Here is a 21,023-nt window from a genome sequence, read left to right on the forward strand (position 1 = left end):
CTTACCTATTTACCCATAGTATGTATGTGAATAGATTGTTAACAAATTAGCTCCTTATAAGTTTGATTTATTTGTATACGAAGAACTGTTTGTTTTTAAACATTTTTTGTCAAAGATATGTTTAATATCTGCTTTGACCTAAGCAAATCTTTTAATGGGAAATTCACCCCTTGAGGGTGAATTTTCAAAACTTTAAATTTTCTTTGGCATTTTTTTTTGTCATTTTCACTTAGAAAATGACTAAATCTACTACCACCACTACCAACACCAACAGCAACAACATGAATAGTAACTTTGCTTCAGTTTTGAGGCAAAGAAAACAAATTGTTTCTTTTACACATCAACAGTTAATGGAAACAAGGCACCTTTTATCTAAGGAGGGGAACACAATAAACTTAAACACACTGCATCACATTTTAGGAAACATTAACAAGAAAACAATCATATACAAGACAATCAATTTGAAAACAAGAAAACTCGAAAACATGAATCAGCAAATAATTAAAAAATGTTTAAGGCTCATATGGGCACATAAAAAATATATTATAAGGGGCAAAAGGTGTGCCACAGTCTCAGAAGAGAGGCCAGAAATTGGGGCTGAAGCCATAGCGATTCTTTGTCAACCACTCCTGACTCTTTCCAGAGGTATTCCAATAAACTGAATCCTGCTGCCACACATGGCCTTCCAGCAGCAACCATCTCATGACAGGTTTGACTATGATCTCCAACAGCTTCATATAGCTGTTTGAATAGAGCCAAAGCCCTGTTCATCAGCTGTTGGATGAATTCTGCTGTATAGACACAGTCAGAACACCTGTTGTGCCCCTCCTGCTTGTCACAGCTTTGTAGTCTCCATTACAGATGTCCATATCATATCTTACAAACTTTTGTTCACAGAGCATTGAGCATCAGTCATAATGTCAGCATTTTTAACACCTGGCTCAAATCATCATGATACAGGTAACTGTTTTCTAATATTCAAATAGTTTCTGGTCCTCCATGTCAGTTAACGTTTTCTCAACTACAACTTTAACCTTTATGCTCTCCAATGCTATTTACTGTTCACAAATACACCAAGCTGTTTCTGTAAAAAGGAGACGTAAAAATCGTCAATTTTATCCTGAATGCCCTGTGTGTGTGTGTGTGTGTGTGTGTGCATGCGTGCGAGCTTGCGTGCATGTGTGCATGCATGCATGTGCATGCGTGTGTGTAAAGAATATTATTATCAATCCAGGCAAAATATTTCTTTAGTTCTCTGCTAATACAAATACACCAGACTAACAAAAGGTTTTTTTAATTGGTACAGAACTCCTGGTAATTCTGACTTACTAAATCCGTTTTCACTGAGTGATATATAAGAAATGGCATAAATAATGGGCATAAATAATTTCTGCATTATAGACTTACAACTGGTACTGATATGCATTTTAGGTGCATTTATGGTTCTGTTTACTCAATTACTCAATTGATGGGAGCAGACCAAAACTAGACAATATAGGGAAGAAGAATAGTGTGGAATATGCTTACTATAAGAATATGAAAGATAAATCCAAACTAGTAGTCTGGTACAATGTCCCTTTTGGGGTCCAAATTCAAACAAACATCTTGAGGAAATTCTTCATGACCTTTGAGAAGTATTTCTCTCCATTGAGCTGATATGGGAGATCGTTTAACAAGCACTCAGTAAAGATTGTGTACACCACAACTAAGAACCTGGTTCAAGTAATAACATCTCACAATAGTTGAACAGACTCAAGCAGAAATAAAAAGCCTAACTATGATGTTTGGAAAAATAATGTTAACAATAACAATATAAAGGATATAAGCGATAGTAATGATGATGATGATAATAATGAAAATAATGATAATTGTAAAAATAACAATGATAGTAATGGTAATGGTAGCGATACAAATAATAAGCACACATTGATTAAGAATGATGTTAAGGACAGCAATAGCAATAATGAGACTAAAGATAATAAAAATAATGATATCAATAATAATATTAATAGCAACAATGACAATAAGAAGTGAAATAACAATAATAATAAGAATAGTGATACTAACTATAAAAACAGCATAAACAGAAATATTAGCAATACTTAACATGTGAATGATAATAATAAAAATACTAATAACACCAAATGTACTGAAGCCTGCAATAAATGATGATGATAAGCATGGTAATGAAAGTTATAACAGTAAGAGAAATATTAGGGATACAGACATTGGTGATGCTGGTAGAAATTATAAAAGGAAAAGCTGAAGCTAAAAATGATAAGATTAATAATATACAAAATAGGAATAACAAAAGGTATAATAACAACAGGAGCAGGAGCTACAACAACAACAATGGTAAGAAGAATTACAACAACAATAACAACAGAAACAATAACTACAGGATTATTATTAATAATAATAATGATAATAATAATAATAATAAGAAGAAGAATCTTAACAATAAAAGTAATGATAAAGCAAAAATAATTGTAATTGTAGAGATTAGAATAAATGTCCATTAAATAAACAATGCCTTGAGAAGAACTGCATAAATGTTCAGTCGTTACAGATAATAATGTTTATAACTACTTAGGATGTTGCACAACGGCTTTCAAACTTTGTTTTTATAACCATCTCTCATTGTTTAGGCTTATAAATAAATAAAGCTCAGCATCACTTTATTAAGCTAATTTGGTACCTTAGGGACAACAAAACTAAATATGATTTAGAATAGTCAGTATTAAGTGGGGTACTGTCTTACAAAGTAGGAAGATTAAGAGTCACCTTAATATTTACATCAGAGGATGACAGCATAAAATCTTCAACAGGCATAGCATGAAATTAGTGTATGCAACATCACATATACTAGAATATTATATATATAAATTAAATAACAAAAAGCTAGAATGTGGAAACAGAAAAATGGTAGATCAAAATAGAATAAGCAGCAAAAGAATGGATAAGAAGATAAATAGTAAATACTCTATAAAAACAAACGTGGGTCCAAATAATACATCATTAACAGTGAAGTTCAAACCTGAGACAATGAGACCATAACAGTAGAAGAAAGACAAAAAGTGGCAATAATAACTCCAATAATAAGCAAAACACACAGTTAAACCCCAATCTGCACAATATAAGTGATGATGTGGAACATGAAAACAAAACTAAAAACAACATAGCAACATGTAACCACAGACAGAGAAACGAAGGCAAATTTGAAAACAACTGCATGAGGAGGAGTGTGATTTATAAATATGAAGTGAAGGCAAGTGCACTAAAATATGTGTACATTGGTTGGACATTGGACATGATGAAAAGCTGTCTGAGAAATCGTCTTGTGTCATTTTCGGATAAAAATAAAAGTCACTGCTCTTCCTTAGTTAACCTCTGGAGATTAAAATGAAATAAAGTGGAACACACAACTAAGTGGTCTATGTTAAAAAACGCCAAACTATGTCTGGAGGAAACACTGGAAATTATTATCTCCAAGGAAGATGTAATTAATAGACACTCTGGAGTGGTTGTATTGTCTAGATATAAATAAAAAGAAATCTTTCTTCAGGCTGGAACAAAGCATTATGAAACAAAGAAACACTAAACATCAAACCAAATGAAGTAAAGAAAAATGACCTTACATACAGCATAGGATTTACTACAAGGAAATTTTAGCATAAACATCAAGAACTCTGGCATAAGCCGTGCTGTAAATGCTTATTATTATGTAATTGGACATACAAGGAAAATAATACTAGATGAATATATTGGCTCTACAGAAAAACTAACACCATCAATGAACATCACTAACAAATAACATGCCCCTTTAAGGAACAATATTTGACTGTACAGTAGGTGACGCTGTGAAATACTTAATGATACCAACATAATATTATTCTCCACCTTAACTGGCACTGAAGCAGAAATCCTGAATTGATAACATCTATACAAAAAATTTGCTCCCTTGTTATTACAGCTTGTAAAATCATTAATGTAGCAGCCTGCTGAGGTTGAGGTTAAATCACTCCCCACCTCACAACACATATACACTAAAATAAAAACATTATTGTCTTCTTTTCCTTCTCTTATTTATTCTTTCTCTCTTTTCTTTTTCCTATCTGAACACACCTACTTGCACGAATCTAGATACAAAGCAAAATGCTGCCTATATTCTCCCTCCCGTATTGTTTCTATATATCAATCTAAGACAAAATATATAAGATTCACAGGTATCACCCATAAACCTCACAGAACTTTCTGATTGTGTAAATTGGTAAATATCCCTTAGTTAAACATTCAGTACAACTAGAACGCTAATGTAATTTTTGCTTGAAGAAGCAAATACATGTAATAATGGCTCCGTGGATATTGAAAATCATATCTGTAGTGTCCTATGGATGGGCAATGCAGCCACTAAAAAACATGTGCTTTGGGGAAACGTACACAGCAATGCATTAAAATATTTATGAATTTCCATCCAAAAGTTCTCATTATTACTCATCATCATCATCATCATCATTTAGCGTCCGTTTTCCATGCTAGCATGGGTTGGACGGTTCTACTGGGGTCTGTGAAGCCAGAAGGCTTCATCAGGCCCAGTCAAATCTGGCAGTGTTTCTACGGCTGGATGCCCTTCCTAACGCCAAGTGAGTGTATTACTATATATATATATATATATATATATATTGGTCAAACACATTTAGTGCTTGACCCAACAAAATGTTGGGTCAAGCTCAAATGAGCCTTGACTATAATAATTTCACAACCTTGCTGTGCATTAGAAATATCGATTTTTTCAATTTTTTCAATTTCCCTTAATTTTCTTAAATTTGGCTAAAATTGCAAATATTTTATGTTAAAATATCCATTGCATTATAACCTTTATTTTCATATAAGGGATCTTTTCCTTTTGAACGGCACTTTTCAACACAATTTCTAGTTAACTAAACACTTTTAAACTTCGTATACTAGTAGAATGTGTTTATAAAACATTTTTTCTTGGCTTTATTGAGAAAATTCTATATGTTGTAACATATTTCGTCTTTAATTTCAAGAATTTTGGCAATTTTAACCAATCGCTGGTGTCCATTTAGGTAAATAACATTCTGTGCATAATGAATATGTCCCTCCTTTAAGAAACAGATTGGGTTTATTTACATTTGTGAAGAAAAAAAGATACCCTTCGCCCACCCCTAACCCTAACCCTAACTCTCACCCTAAATCCAAAATAGATTGAAATGCAATAGATCGATACTGCTCTCAAAGTACTTCCTGCTGTCTCTTAGAAAAGACACATTTGATGATGTATTTTTAAATGTACTATATCAGAAATACAGAATGGCTGGTTAAGCTGAAACATCTTTGATCAAAGGTCTGCTAACTCAGAAGTGGTCTAGGGCTAAATAATCGGATATATTTTATGTACAAAGTAAGATGGCAATGGTACTTGAATGATAATCTAAATAATAAATGATGTAACGTAATCTTAAAAAACAAGAAATTTAAATGGAAAAAATTTCCATTTTACAGAAAAGGGGTTCAACAAAATGTTCAGACATCAAATTTTTCTAAAAAAAAAAATTGTTGTTTTACAGAAAAAGGTTTAATAAAATGTTGAGTCTTCAAAAGTTAGAAACTAGAATGGGAAAAATAAAAAAATTTAATTGGCATTTTGTTGCACCTTTTGAAAAAATAATAGTTTTGATAATAAATTCTTCATCCTGTTTCTTTCCCTTTTCTCTCCTCCATTCCATTTTTCAATCTTCTCTCTTTATCTGGGACATCATCCTTCTTCCCAAACCTATCTCTCTTTCATGCTTCTTCTCTCTCTCTTCTTCTTCTCCTTTTCTGTCTTCTTCCTCGTTTTCCTTTTCTCTTCTTCATTCCCTCATTCACCTCCTTCCTGCTTTCCTCTTGGAATAGCTCATTCTTCTTCTTCCTGGACCTACCTTTGTTTCATGTTACTTCTCTCCTCCTTTTTCCTTTCTCTCCATTCCATTATTTGTCTCCTTCCATCCTTAATCCCCATTAAATGCTTCTACTTGTGCTTCTAAAAGAAATAATGTACTTAATCTTCATTTGTTAATAAAAGGGGATAAAGTGGTGGTATTCACCACTCCCTTTAAAAATAAAATGTGTTTGCTAATGAGATAAGCATTTCAAAAGATGCAACAAAATGCCAATTAAATTTTTTTTTTTTTTTCGATTCTAGTTTCTAACTTTTGAAGGCTCAACATTTTATTAAACCTTTTTCTATAAAATAACAATTTTCTTTAAAAAAAAATTAAAGTTTGAACATTTTGTAGAACCCTTTTTCTGTAAAACAGAATTTTTTTTCAATTAAAGCATATATATATATATATATATATATATATTTATAATAAGAGTAGATCGTATATGAGTGGGTATATATTTGTAAAAAAGAAGTTTGAAAACGCCACTGTATTAGATAAATTTCGGTCAGCAGAGCAGAAACGCCAGATGCGGAAAGCCAGAGCCGCCTGCACCAGTAGCACGGCCCCTACCCACTTCTGCCCCACCTGTGGGAGGGGCTTCCTTGCCCGGATTGGCCTCACCAGCCACCTCCGGTCTCATAGCGGCAGTTCCACCAGATGATGTCAGTGGTCATCTTCGATCTCGAAGGACGAACATTATTAGATAAATTTTTATTTTCTTATGAATTTTACATGTTTCGGTTCTTGAAAAAACGAACCTTACCAAAAATATTATAAAAAGTGCAATAGAAAAGTTCATAGTTGTTTCTTACTGGTCTCAATAGAATCCATGTGGTGGTGTTTTGTCGGTAGTTGGTATAATCGCTATATTATAGTTGCGTGTAGTAAAGAAGTTCATTATTCTTTCTTGCTGGTATCAAAAGGAACCGTCCTTGTGTTCCAGTGGAATAGTGGCAGCAGTAGTGATTGTTGGTCGTAGTAGTAGTAACCGTGGTGGTGGTTGGGGTTACGACCAACAATCACTACTGCTGCCACCATTCCACTGGAACACAAGGACGGTTCCTTTTGATACCAGCAAGAAAGAATAATGAACTTCTTTACTACACGCAACTATAATATAGCGATTATACCAACTACCGACAAAACACCACCACATGGATTCTATTGAGACCAGTAAGAAACAACTATGAACTTTTCTATTGCACTTTTTATAATATTTTTGAGAAGGTTCGTTTTTTCAAGAACCGAAACATGTAAAATTCATAAGAAAATAAAAATTTATCTAATATAGTGGCGTTTTCAAACTTCTTTTTTACAAATATATATATATATATATATATATATATATATATATGATGTATTCATTGGTTTCCATCCACCAAATTCCACTTAAAGTATTGGTCAGCTCAAAGTTCAGGGTGAAGGTATTTGCTGTGTAGTAGGACTGAACTACATAATTGTGAAGTAAACTTCTTAATTACACAGCTATCTTTTCATTTGTGTTGAAGGACAATTTATCAAATCACTGAAATAACAAATATTAATTTGTAGAAACCAACCATTTCCATTGAATATTTGCCCCCCCCCCCCCAACAAAAATAGAGTAGGTTATGGCATGGCTTAGAAACTCAATGTTCTGTATGTCAGAAAAAATGAACACTCCACAGTAAATAATTTTATTTTCTTTGCTATATATTGTAAAAGAAACATTGTCAATTGTCTGTGCCAAATAATTCACAAACATAGCTTCATACAAAGTGATTTTCAGTTACTAAGGATGTCAATTTTGGATTTGAGAAAACAAGTATGTTAAAGTGATTGTTGACACTAAAATATTTGGTGATATACTATGTAAGTCTGGAGAGACATGTTATATTTAAGAGAAAATGTATAGTCCCTATTAAAAGAAAAGTGGCACTATCTGAAATTATTTGCATTGAATGTACAAATATTTTAAGTTAAGGACTTTGGTATAGGCCTACATTCTCATTAGAGATAACTTGGGTGTATTAATATTTTCATTTGGGCACTGGCAGAAGTAGTTGATAATTTAAGATGATAATGATTCTATTTTCTCAAAAAAAAAAAAATTACTCACTGTTTTCTGGAGACCCACATGCATCATAAAAAGCTTTTGATATGTGAAAATATCCACATGTAATTGGGCCATCACCCCCATAGCAATCTGCAGGCTTGCAGCTGGTTTCAATCTAAAATAATATATATGTATTTTATTTACATTATTTACATTATTTATATTTGATGGATATTTATCCTCATCTTGTTTATTGTTAACACAATGTTTCAGCTGATATACTCTCCAGCCTTCTTCAGGTGTCTTGGGGAAATTTCAAACCTGGGTTCTCATTCCTAAGGTTGAGAATAGGAATGAGAACCCAGGTTCGAAATTTCCCCAAGACACCTGAAGAAGGCTGGAGAGTATATCAGCCAAAACGTGTTAACAATAAACAAGATGAGGACAAATATCAGTCAAATGTAAATAATGTAAATAATGTCCATAATTCCTTATCTCTTAAATATAGAACTGTAATATGTATGTATTGTTTTAATATCCCCTTTTCATGCTTGCATGGATCGGACAAAAGTAATTGAGGCAGATTTTCTACAGCTTGATGCCCTTCTTGTCACCAACCCTTGCCTGATTCCAAGCCAGATAATATTCCCCCTTGGCCAGACATGGTTTTGCAGTCATGATGAGGAGAGAGAGAGAGAGAGAGAGACACATACAGTAAAACCACAAAAGAATGGAAAATAATGCATTTTAAATCCTGCTCTCATTACAGATACATTGATAATGCATAATTCTTTGATTTATTAATCCTGCATATCAACTGATTCATATTTTTAAAGGGAGTGGTGAATACCACCACTTTATCCCCTTTTATTAACAAATGAAGATTAAGTACATCATTTCTTTTAGAAGCACAAGTAGAAGGTTCAATAGAAATCAAAAAATTAACACCAACATATGCTTCTCAAAGGATCTTCACACTGCCTGGAATAGAAGACAGAACAATTAAGGGAGATAGTAGTAAATCTAACAATTTTGACCACAAGGAGAGGTAGGTAAGCGTGCTTAAGAATTGTAATGTTGAGGAAATACAGAAATATGATAATGCAAACATTCCAGCCTCATCCACCTAACAATATTGTTCAATTCAGAGGTGTCATGTGAACATGATAGATGACTAAGGACAAAAAACGTTGAGACAAGGATAGTAACAGAAAATATTAAGTCTCTTCAGTGAATAGTAAATAAAGATGAGTTGTGAAGAGAATGGAAAAAATATATGTATATCAGAGCTATACATTGGTTATGTACTTGAATAATGGATTTTAAAATACAGGTCATATACTGAGCATCACTTTATATTCGTTTTTTTTTTGTGTTGACATAGATTGGATGAGTCTATTCTAACACAGCTATTTGCTGTAGTTTTTTTATCCTATCCTTTATGAGGTTCTAGCTCTTAAGATCAACTTTCAATTGCATCTTACTTCATTGGTCATCTCCAGCCACATGTTCCTTCCTTTAGGATTGTCTGGCACTTCTTTATCCAGTTGTCATTCTCCATATGAATCACAGAGGTACACCAGCTCAGGTTTCTCCTTTGCACACCACATATGATCATGCTTATACCCAGTTTTTCTACTGGTTCATTCCATGCTCTGACATTTATACGTATATTACACATCCAATACAGCGTTCTAGTCGCCATACACTTTCTGTATTTAGTACTCATGTTTCTCTGATACACAACATAGCAATTTGTTTGTAAGTATTATGGAATTTAATAGCTTTCTGAACTTTTTCCACTGCTTATTAGGTTTCTTAGGTTACAGACACTATCAAGTATTTCTTGAGAATCTTTTGAGTATTTTAAAGATTTCATTTTATGCCAACTACTCCTGCACATTTGCTACATACAAATTCCAGCATGTTATTGTATTGCATCACTTGTGTACCCATAATTTACTTTTGGTGTAGTGTATGTCATTTCTACCTACATATTTCTGCATTGAGTACAGCAACTTTTGTCTTTGCAAGATGTACTTTAAAACCTCTTGATTCCAAGCTTTGCTTCTATGTGTGAGATTTCTACTCTAATTCTTTGACTGATTCATCCATGAAAATTAGGTTATAAAGATGCAAATTTTCCTACTGACAACCAGTTTAAACTCTTCTGATAGATGTGAAAATGATGAGCAAAAAGTGGGAATGTATTACTGACATAATCTTTGTAACATGGCTCAATATAAGAACTGAAATTGCTGTGTTGAATGATTAACACTGGGATAAACAAAATACATCTGTAAAAACAATATGTAAACATATATATCTGTGCATAGAAAAATGAATTAAAAATTTAAAAAAAAAAGTTTAATAGTCACAGAATTCTCTGTTTCAGTATCTACTGAATAACAATTTTATATGACCAAAATCCTATTAAGTAGGAAGGCAGGCAAACCACAAATCCCTTCAGGTAGATGGCCCTGCTTGATCTGTAGAAAAGGTGTAGGTAGAAACTCTATGGACACATAAGAGGTGCAGCAATATCAAAGGGAGGCTAAATGGGAAGATAGTTTTTGTATGTGGCAGATGCTCAGGAGCAATAAACACTGAAAAAGTGGAGAGAACAACTTCCGCCACATTCCAGGGAGAAAAACTAGAAGTAGTTGATAGCTTCCATTACCTAGGTGACCAAGTCAATAGCAGGGGAGGGTGCGCTGAAAGTGTAGCTGCTAGAATAAGTATAGCTTGGGCAAAGTTCAGAGAGCTCTTACCTCTGCTGGTGACAAAGGGCCTTTCGCTCAGAGTAAAAGGCAGACTGTATGATGCATGTGTATGAACAGCCATGCTACACGGCAGTGAAACATGGGCTGTGACTGCTGAGGACATGTGAAAGCTCGCAAGGAATGATGCCAGTATGCTCTGATGGATGTGTAATGTCAGTGTGCATACTTGACAGACTGTTAGTAACTTGAAAGAAAAGTTGGACCTAAGAAGCATCAGATGTGGTATGCCAGGGAGACGACTGAGCTGGTATGGCCATATGGCGAGAATGGATGTGGATAGCTGTGTGAAAAAGTGCCACACATTAGCGGTTGAGGGAATCTGTGGAAGAGGTAAACCCAGGAAGACCTGGGATGAGGTGGTGAAGCATGACCTTCAAACATTGGACCTCACCGAGGCGATGACTAGTGACTGAGACCTTTGGAAATATGCTGTGCTTGAGAAGACTCAGCAAGCTCAAGTGAGACCATTACCTTGTGGCCTATGCCAAGGGTGTAACCAGCCCACTTATGTGCACCTTTCCTTCATTGGACACTAAACTCTGCTTGTGAAGACATGTTGAGGCAAGTGAAATTGAAATCAAAATCAAATTTGATGACTGGCGTGATCGTTGCCAGAGCAACAAGCTGGAGCACTAAGAATACCATATGTGCGTGATCATTGCCAGAGCAACAAGCTGGCCTCCATGCTGGTGGTACGTAAAAAACACCATTCGAGCGTGATCGTTACCTGCATCGCCTTACTGGTACTTGTGCTGTTGGCATATGAAAAAACATTCGAGCGAGGTCGTTGCCAGTGCCACTGGACTGGCGCCTGTACAGGTGACACATAAAAAGCACCATTTGAGCATGGCTGTTGCCAGTACCGCCTGACTGGCCCTCATGCTGGTGGCATGTAAAAGCACCTGCTACACTCTCGGAGTGGTTGGCATTAGGAAGGGCATCCAGCTGTAGAAACTCTGCCAGATCAGATTGGAGTCTGGTGTAGCCATCTGGTTCGCCAGACCGCAGTCAAATCGTCCAACCCATGCTAGCATGGAAAGCGGACGTTAAACTATGATGATGATGATGATGATATGACCTACACTGTATCTGAATTTCAAATATCTCCATAATTTGACTTGTACTATGAATTTAGTTTATAATTGCAGAGAGGTGCCTGAACATTCCTGTGAACCTAGATCTCTTATCTCTCAAGGGTAATCAATAAAGATATATATATATATATATATATTTTTTAAGGATTCTGTTTTTCTGATAGCCATGGCCTACACTGAAAAAACACACAGATCAATATTCACTTATCTTCATGACTACAAACATACAAACAAGTCACAAAACACTTACACAGATGCAAAAATATGTATACTTACTCTCAGGTGCACACTACTCACATGACTATAGACATTACTATGGCATATGTCTGTGCATGCATGCACATGCACACACACACATACACACATGCATGTGCACACACACAGACGATGGCGACGACCACCACCACCACTACATTTTGAGACTGACAAATTATCACTTTTGTTATTAATGATTGCTTAAACTTTACTGACTCTGTGTAAACGTATCTTTACTGCAAATATTGGGTTCTGCTTATAACAATTACATACGAGAACCAGAAGTTAAAGGTGAAAGGTTTAGAAAATAAGTACTCACAGTAAATATGTGTGGTAAGAGAAAGAAAATCCATGAAAATCATTTCCCTTTATCAAATTTTACTTATAATTACATGTTAGTTACTGGCATTTTTGTTGCATGATGCCATAGTATGCTGTTTATATATATATATATATATATATATATATATATATATATAAACAGCATACTATGGCATCATGCAACAAAAATGCTAGTAACTAACATGTAATTATCAGTAAAATTTGATAAAGGGAAATGATTTTCATGGATTTTCTTTTACCACACATATTTACTGTGAGTACTTATTATCTAAACCTTTCACCTTTAACTTCTGGTTCTCATATGTAATTGTTATAAGCAGAACCCAATATTTGCAGTAAAGATACGTTTACAAAGAGTCAGTAAAGTATATGCAGGGTGAAATGAGCAAATTGTCACCATTTTATATTTTTAATTTTGCTCATATTGTTTTTGGTTTTGTTGACTGCACAGTATAGTATGGTCAGTTGGGCACTGTCTGTGAGAAAAACAGCATCATGATGCAATTCACCTGGCCAGAAATTTGGAAACAACATGCTGTACTCCTTGGCATTTGCACCAGAAGCTCCAATATGAACATTTCAGAGTACTTGGGTGTCAATCTGGGGGACAGTGCAATCTGAGGACATGTACCGATAGAGATGAAAATCAAATATCCAATTAACATCATGGTGTTTGGAGTGATCACTAGTGATGGTGACATTATGCCTCCATTCATCTTCCCACATGACTCAGACTCAACACGGTGGCCTATATCAAGTGCCTGAAGGAAGTAGTGCTGTCGTGGGTCAAGAGGGTGGCTGCAGGAAGACCCTATGTCTGGCAACAGGACTCTGCACCATGCCACACAAACAGGAGAACCCAGTCACAGCAGTCAGACAATTTCTGCAACCACATCATCCCTAATATCTGGCCACCTAACTACCCACACTGCAACCCCCCTTGATTAATATGCATGGGTCACAGTTGAGTGAGAGACCAACAAAACTCATTGTAACACCAAAGATGAACTGAAGGCAAGTATTATGGCAACATTCACCAACTTAAACAAGGAGACCACCCAGAAGAGTTGCAGGAGATTTTGAAATCATCTGGAGACCATGGTTGAAGCCAATGGTGATTTCATTATTTCATTAAACAAATTTACTCTTTAGTATTTCAAGATATTTTTATGTAATTTTCTTAAATATATCTGTTAAAATGAGATGACAGTGTTATTTTCATTTTTGTGTAATTTAGACACTCAAAAAAACACACACACACTCACACACACACACACACACATGCACACGTACACACACACACATTCCTCCTCATATAATGACTATATTTGCCTCCATCTGCCATTGCATATTGCGTACTATTTTATATTCTGTACTTAACATGAGATAGAATACTAATAATAAATAATTAAAATAAAAAGGACAAACTTACATCACAGAGGCACTGCAAACATCTTACAGGTACAATTCCTGGAAGAGATAAAAGATATCATAAAGGTTCTGAATAGATAAACTAATAATTAATTTAAAACCACACAATTTTTGCATTGTAAACATTATTATTATTGTTATCATCATCATTATCATTGTCTTCCTTATCATCAGAGAGAGAGAGAGAGAGAGAGAGAGAGAGAGAGAGCAGAGTGGGAAAGTCATAAAGGGAAGTGGTAAAGAGTACAATGGATAGTTACAGGATGATTGTTGATAAGAAGATTTAAAAGGAACAGCATGAACAGTGTGGTGGGAAGAAGAATGTGATGAGAAGGTGAGTGCTGTGGAAGAGACAGTGGAGACTGAGAGATGGAGATTTTAAAATAAGTGATAGAGGAGAGAATAATGGATTGCAATGAAGATGTATGGTAGATGGTACTGGTTAATGATATTGGGTTCTAACAATAAGTAATTGGAGAAAGTAATGAGAAATGAGGAAGAATAATAACTAGCAGTAGAGAAGATGAATGTGCTGAGAATACAATTCTCATTGCTTAATCTGTCAAACAGCTGTAGAAAAAACTCAGTTTAGGGAAACTCTTGATACATAGAATTAAAGATCATCAAATTTTGTAGACTACATATAATTTATTAAGTTTCATTGATATCCTTTAATACCTTGTCATAATTTTGTCTTCACTCATGAGCAAATATATATTCAAAACACTCTTACAGGAATACAGAAATACACTTGATATGTTTTGGGACATAGAATATTCCTCTTTTTCAAGCATCATATTTTACTATACTATTCTTATTCACATAGTCTTTTATCCCACTAATTCTGTCAAACCTATTATTTTGAAATCGATTACTTATGCTCTAATTGATTTTCTTTCTTTACATTTTTGTATTTCATGCATTAATAACCTACTGATGTATTATGTTCTTATTTATAGAAAATATATAAATAAATAAATAAAAGATATCGGATACCTGGGGCAAACGTAGTGCTGCATTTGGTTGTGATGAGATAAAGAACTACTGCTAAAAAGTAGTTATACACTGAGAAGTAAAGCATCTGAAAAAAGAAGAAAATATGCTTTTCATATTAACAATAATTACATACATTTGAAAATTAGTTTTAGCAAAGGAAACCTGCCAGCCTTCACAAAATTGAAACTTACAATAATAATTAAGAGGTTAGCCTAGTGTAGTCAGCTGCTTCACTACCAAGTCATCTTTCATATACCCTAAATCATATGAGAGCATACAGTGCAGCTCATCATGCAAAAGACTAGAAAAGAAGTAGGTAAAACTCTTAGATTCTTACAAATTCTGACCCAGTCAGTTTGTCTCCACTGAAATAAACTATTCTGCGTAGTTGGATATTTACAACCCCATTTCCTCTCAGTTACCCCATTATACCCTATGTGAGTGATTGTCTCTACGCTCCACTAAATTTCCTTCAACTAATTCTAACATAGCAGTTTTGAGAAATGATCAGAAATGCAACCAGGAAACCCACTTTATTATGGACTAATTATGGATAAATACATCGTCTGTGAGTATGAAATCTCTCCTCATATCTCCAGAATTCAAACCTACTTCATTATTATGGATGGATTTACATTTTCAATTTCTGTGAAACTAAGAGGTTTTTTAAAATACTTTTTTAAAGCCTGTTATATGACTGTGCAACATTAAAGAACTTTGGAAGTCCGTTTATTATCTAAATCTGATTTTTATAGAACTATCCCTGATGTTTCAGGCGTGTAGCCTCACCCGCTTAGATGTTTTGAGAACTCAGATGTTTTTTCGGCTGATGAGTACGGGTCACTTGTATTTGCTGCAATATTTGCAGCCTTAATAAAGGTGGTCTTTGTACGAAACAATTGTACCGAAATATTAATCCATTTTTGTTGCTTTTTTCTTGTTTATATGTATATATATAGATGTAGATGTAAGAGTGGTGGTGTGGTAAGTAGCTTGCTTACTGACCGAGTTCAGTCCTACTGTATGGCACCTTGGGCAAGTGCCTTCTACTATAGCCTCGGGCCTTGTGAGTGGATTTGGTAGACGGAAACTGAAAGAAGTCCTGTGCATATATATGTATGTATATGTTTGTGTGTCTGTGTCCCACCAACATCACTTGACATCTGATGCTGCTGTGTTTATGGCCCCGTGACTAAGTGGTTTGGCAAAAGAGACTGATAGAATAAGTACTAGGCTTACAAAGAATAAGTCCTAGGGGTGATTTGCTCAACTAAAGGAGGTGCTCCAGCAAGGCCGCAGTCAAATGACCGAAACAAATAAAAGAATAATATGAGGGAATATTATTCCAAACTTACTGGGAAAAATTCAATTTAGAAATACTAAATCAAATTTAACAAAATATAATATATATATATAAATTAGAAAAAAAACACCTTTTATCAATTCAATATGGAAAAATTAAATTATACCATTTAGAAACATGACATATTATAGAAAGATTAAATATAAGATACAACATATAACAATGATTAAATAATGTGAAAAATAATAAATAAAACGTATATATTTGGTAGAATAATGACATGTGTTTCATGGTTATATTTAAGAAATGATAATAGTAAAAATAATAGTAGCAGTAGTAAAATAACTTCAATATAAATATAGCCACTCTTCAGATTAAAGATAACAGCAATAATAAATAATTAATTAGATAAATTAATAAATATATGTAAATAATCTTGTAAAATACGAAATATCTTAACAAATATATTCTTGTTTAAAAAATAAGATACAATTAATTAAAATATTTAAAACAAATATATAAATATATAAGATACAAAATATACATTAAGTGAAAACTAAATACTATAATTTAAACTATATACATTAAATTAAATTATTGATTAATTAATTTATTCATTTAATAAACATCTAAATAAAATCTTAGACTCATTAAGTAATTTATATTGAAAACCTTAATGTTAAGTAATATACATAATGCTAGTACAAGCATTAAAAATATGGAATTAAAAATAGGAAATGATTCAAATATAAGCACACCTATTAGATAAAATAACTATATTATTGATATATATGTAGTATCTATAGCTTTAATATTTTACTCAATAATATAGTTGACCAAAATATCAATTAATATAAAACTAATTTACTTAAATGTAATACTACATAATGAATAGACCACCTAACTATTAAATAATCTATTGTCTTACAAAACGAATTCTCAAATTAAATTATATGTTAAATCACACTATAAAAATAATAATACAGCATAATAAATAAATAAATAGATATACATATCATAACTAATCATTATCAAGAAATTATATACAAAATTAATATTTTAACAACAATAATAGTAACAATAATAATAATCAAACTTAATACAATTCAAAAGTTAAATAATATTGTTAAATAAAAAACTTTACTTAGCTTGTCGAGGAAAATAATATAACTGAATTTTAAACGTAAAAATGTAGGTCTTAGCGTTTATAAGAAATTAAACCCGTGAAGACGTGTAAAAAATAGAATAAAATTATCAATGAAAATGATGAAAAATATTTATTAATGAAAAAGACGAAAAATATTTAAGCTTCATGAATTAAAGGAAAATAGAATAACAAAAGAACAATAAATGACTGTTTACTATAAATTAACTTCCAAATAATTATTACATAAAATATACATATAATATTAAATTAATTTATATTACTATAACTAATAGGTCTTAATAAAATAATATATAATCATTTATGTATTAAGAAGTATCTAAGTTTAAAATTGTTCCAATATATTAATATAACATATAATAATATAGTAAATTATACTCTAATACTATTAAATTATATCCACAAGAAATAAATAACATAAAAAGAAATAAGGTTTTCATAACTACCTAAATAGGCATAATGAATATTTAAGACATTTAGCTATTAAACTTAAAGAAATGCGAAATATGGAAGGTATCATAGTACAATCAGATAAAACCAAGAATTATCCTATGTTTATCGTCAGCATGGGAAATTCGTTTAACCGAAACCTGGGTAGCAGATTCACGTCAGAAAACACGGTTGAAGCGACCTGTCAAGGGTAGAAACTCCGGGTTCATGTGTAGAAATTTGTGTGTTGTATATGAATAAATGATAGAATGGAGTCGAATATTAACAAAATTCCTTTACTCTCGACACATGTTTCGAAGACAGCATGTTTTCATTCCAAAGGAATAAAGGGTGCATTATGCAATCTTCTCATCAGGAAAGAAAGGGAGCCTCTCTCGACAACAAGACAAACAAAAATTTCGATGATTGCCTACATGGTAAACAAAGCGATAATGAGTGTTTTTTAAAAAAAAACCGTTAGAAGAATTGACGTCAAAAATAGATAGTAGGAAGAGAAGGGATAAAGTAATAATAGGTAGGGAACAGTATGTTTGCTGTATGTATGGAAATGTGTGGGTGTGTTCTTGTGTTAATGAGTGCGTGTGTTTGTGTGTGTGTATGTGTGTGTGGATAACTGCATTTGTGTCTGTGTGTGTGATTGTGTGTGTGTGAGAGAGAGACAGACGTCAAAGAAAGATAGTAGGAAGAGAAGGTATAAAGGAATAATAGGTAGGGAACAAGTGGAGAGGGAAGGGTACGTTGATTGAAAGAATGTTCGAAGGCTTAGGAAAGAATTTTTCTATAGCAGTGGGGTGGACGTAAAGCTAATTGTTCAAACCACAGTGACTATCGTTATCATACATACAGCAAACATACTGTTCCCTACCTATTTTTGACGTCAATTCTTTTAACGGTTTTTTAAAAAAAACACTTATTATCGCTTTGTTTACCATGTAGGCAATCATCGAAATTTTTGTTTGTCTTGTTGTCGAGAGAGGCCCCCTTTCTTTCCTGATGAGAAGATTGCATAATGCACCCTTTATTCCTTTGGAATGAAAACATGCTGTCTTCGAAACATGTGTCGAGGGTACAGGAATTTTGTTAACATCTTCGACTCCATTCTTTCGCTTCCATTTCCTGAGCGCCTATTAATAATAATACTGTAATTGATCCATTGTTGTTTTTTTGTTTCCCGTTTGGATTAAAATTATATATATATATATATATATATATATATATATATATATATGAATATGTATATATATATATATATATATATATAAAATAATAAGGGTAGAAATTGATATTAAGCAATTAAAACCAGTGGCTTAGCATATTAAAAAAATCCAACGATCAAAAATTGTGTTACATGCAAAATTTAGAGGAATGACCACTAAAGTGGACATCCAATATGCTAAACATAGACGTCAAATCGCCATTATTACAAGGAAAAATCTCAGCAAAAAATCAAAATGTATTTTCATTTGTCTTGCTTATTTTTGCATTTTGGTTTTTTGCGGAGATTTCTCTTTAGAACACATTCTTCGGGATAATGGCGATTTGACGTCTATGTTTAACATATCGGATGTCTACTTTAGTGGTCATTCCTCTAAATGTTGTGTGTGTATATATATATATATATATATATATATATATATATATATATATATATATATATATATATATATATATATATATAATACAGATATATAATTTATATAATATAATACAGATATATTTATATATATATATATATATAGGAGATGTACTCGCATAGCAAGTAATTTGATCTGAGAACGTGTGCTGAAACGAAAACAATTGCAGCGTGGAAGGTGTTTATAAGCCATTTAAGAAACACACAAAAGCCGTTCGATTCACTTCAACATTTAAGTTTAATTTGTCAAAATATTTTCGTCGCTAAAATCCGCGACCTGTTCACTGACAAAAATCCGTGCTGCATCTGAGAAAGTAACAGTTAGTTCGTCATATATATGTACGTATGTATGTGTGTATGTATGCATACATGTGTGTATGTATGTATGTATGTATGTATGTATGTATGTATGTATGTATGTATGTATGTATGTATGTATGTATGTATGTATGTGTGTGTATATGCACGCACATACACACTATAAACATAAAGCTATAAACCTGTAGCGATGGATAGATGTAGAGTGACCACTCATCACAATAATAGCAAATTTCAACTACCCGCCCCGCCGAAGCCTGGAAGTGATTTATGACCCTTACTCCCAAAACTATACCCTAAAACCCATTATCAGATATTTATCTCTATATCACAGAACTTTTGTTTTACTATTGTGCGTATGTATGTATGTATGTGCGTATGTATGTATGTATGTATGTATGTATGTATGTATGTATGTATGTATGTACATACGTACGCATGTGCGTATGTATGTATACGCGCACGTATGCATGTGCCCATGTATGTGTGTGCGTATGTACGTGTGTATGCCCATACGTAGGTATGTATGTATGTTTGTACTCATGTGCTACGTATGTATGTGAGTGTCTAGGAGAATGAGCAGACGTGTCTGTGAGAGTGTGTACATGTGTATGTGTATGTGAACGTATGTCCGTGTACTGGCATGTGTCCGTCCAAGTTGTGTACATGACTGTTACTTTGTTGAAGGTTGTATACATATTCACATATATGTTTGTATAGACGCACAAACATATATATATATGTGTGGGTGTGTGTTTGTTCCTCTCATCACCGTCTAACTGTGAATGGATACAACGCCTAAGTGCAACAGTACGTATCAAACAACGTACGCTCATACGGTTATATATAACTGCACATACGCATTGCAACCTGTATGTAAGGACTACAAGTAAACGAGAGAGAGAGAGAGGGGTGGTTATAGAATAGTCCTTCTGAATGGGATCTGGATGTTACTCCATTCGGACTTTCGGTTGAGAGTAGGTTTGTATTCTTGTATACAAACAGCTTCTGTGACCTGTCTCAACATTGCATCGGTGGGATGTGTTGATAGGATGTTCAACTTAAGTTTCCCTAAGGATCCTTTGTGGCAGTCTACAGCATGTTGGTAGAAGATGGAGTTTGGCTTCCTTTCAATGTAGTTGTCCAGGTGTTCTTTGAACCTATCATTGATGCTTCTAGAAGTCTCACCTATGTATGACTCTGGGTTAGTCGCGCAAGCTCCCTCCTGGCACTTAATCTGGTATACAGTGCCCTTGGTTCTTCAATT

General features: G+C 33.4%; 1 protein-coding gene across 1 annotated transcript in view; it reads right to left on the reverse strand.

The window, feature by feature from the left end:
* The window catches only part of LOC115232458 (lysozyme 3-like), a 32,993-nt gene that overhangs the window by 7,840 nt on the left and 4,130 nt on the right, over window positions 1–21,023 (reverse strand). The window contains exons 2-4 of the mRNA XM_029802341.2: window positions 14,888–14,972; window positions 13,893–13,930; window positions 8,050–8,161 (exon numbers count right to left, since the gene is read on the reverse strand). Coding sequence (XP_029658201.1) covers window positions 8,050–8,161; window positions 13,893–13,930; window positions 14,888–14,972 — 235 coding nt within the window. The remainder of the gene's footprint in view (window positions 1–8,049; window positions 8,162–13,892; window positions 13,931–14,887; window positions 14,973–21,023) is intronic.

The sequence above is a fragment of the Octopus sinensis genome, linkage group LG2 (assembly GCF_006345805.1).
Source record: "Octopus sinensis linkage group LG2, ASM634580v1, whole genome shotgun sequence".
Taxonomy (NCBI): domain Eukaryota; kingdom Metazoa; phylum Mollusca; class Cephalopoda; order Octopoda; family Octopodidae; genus Octopus; species Octopus sinensis.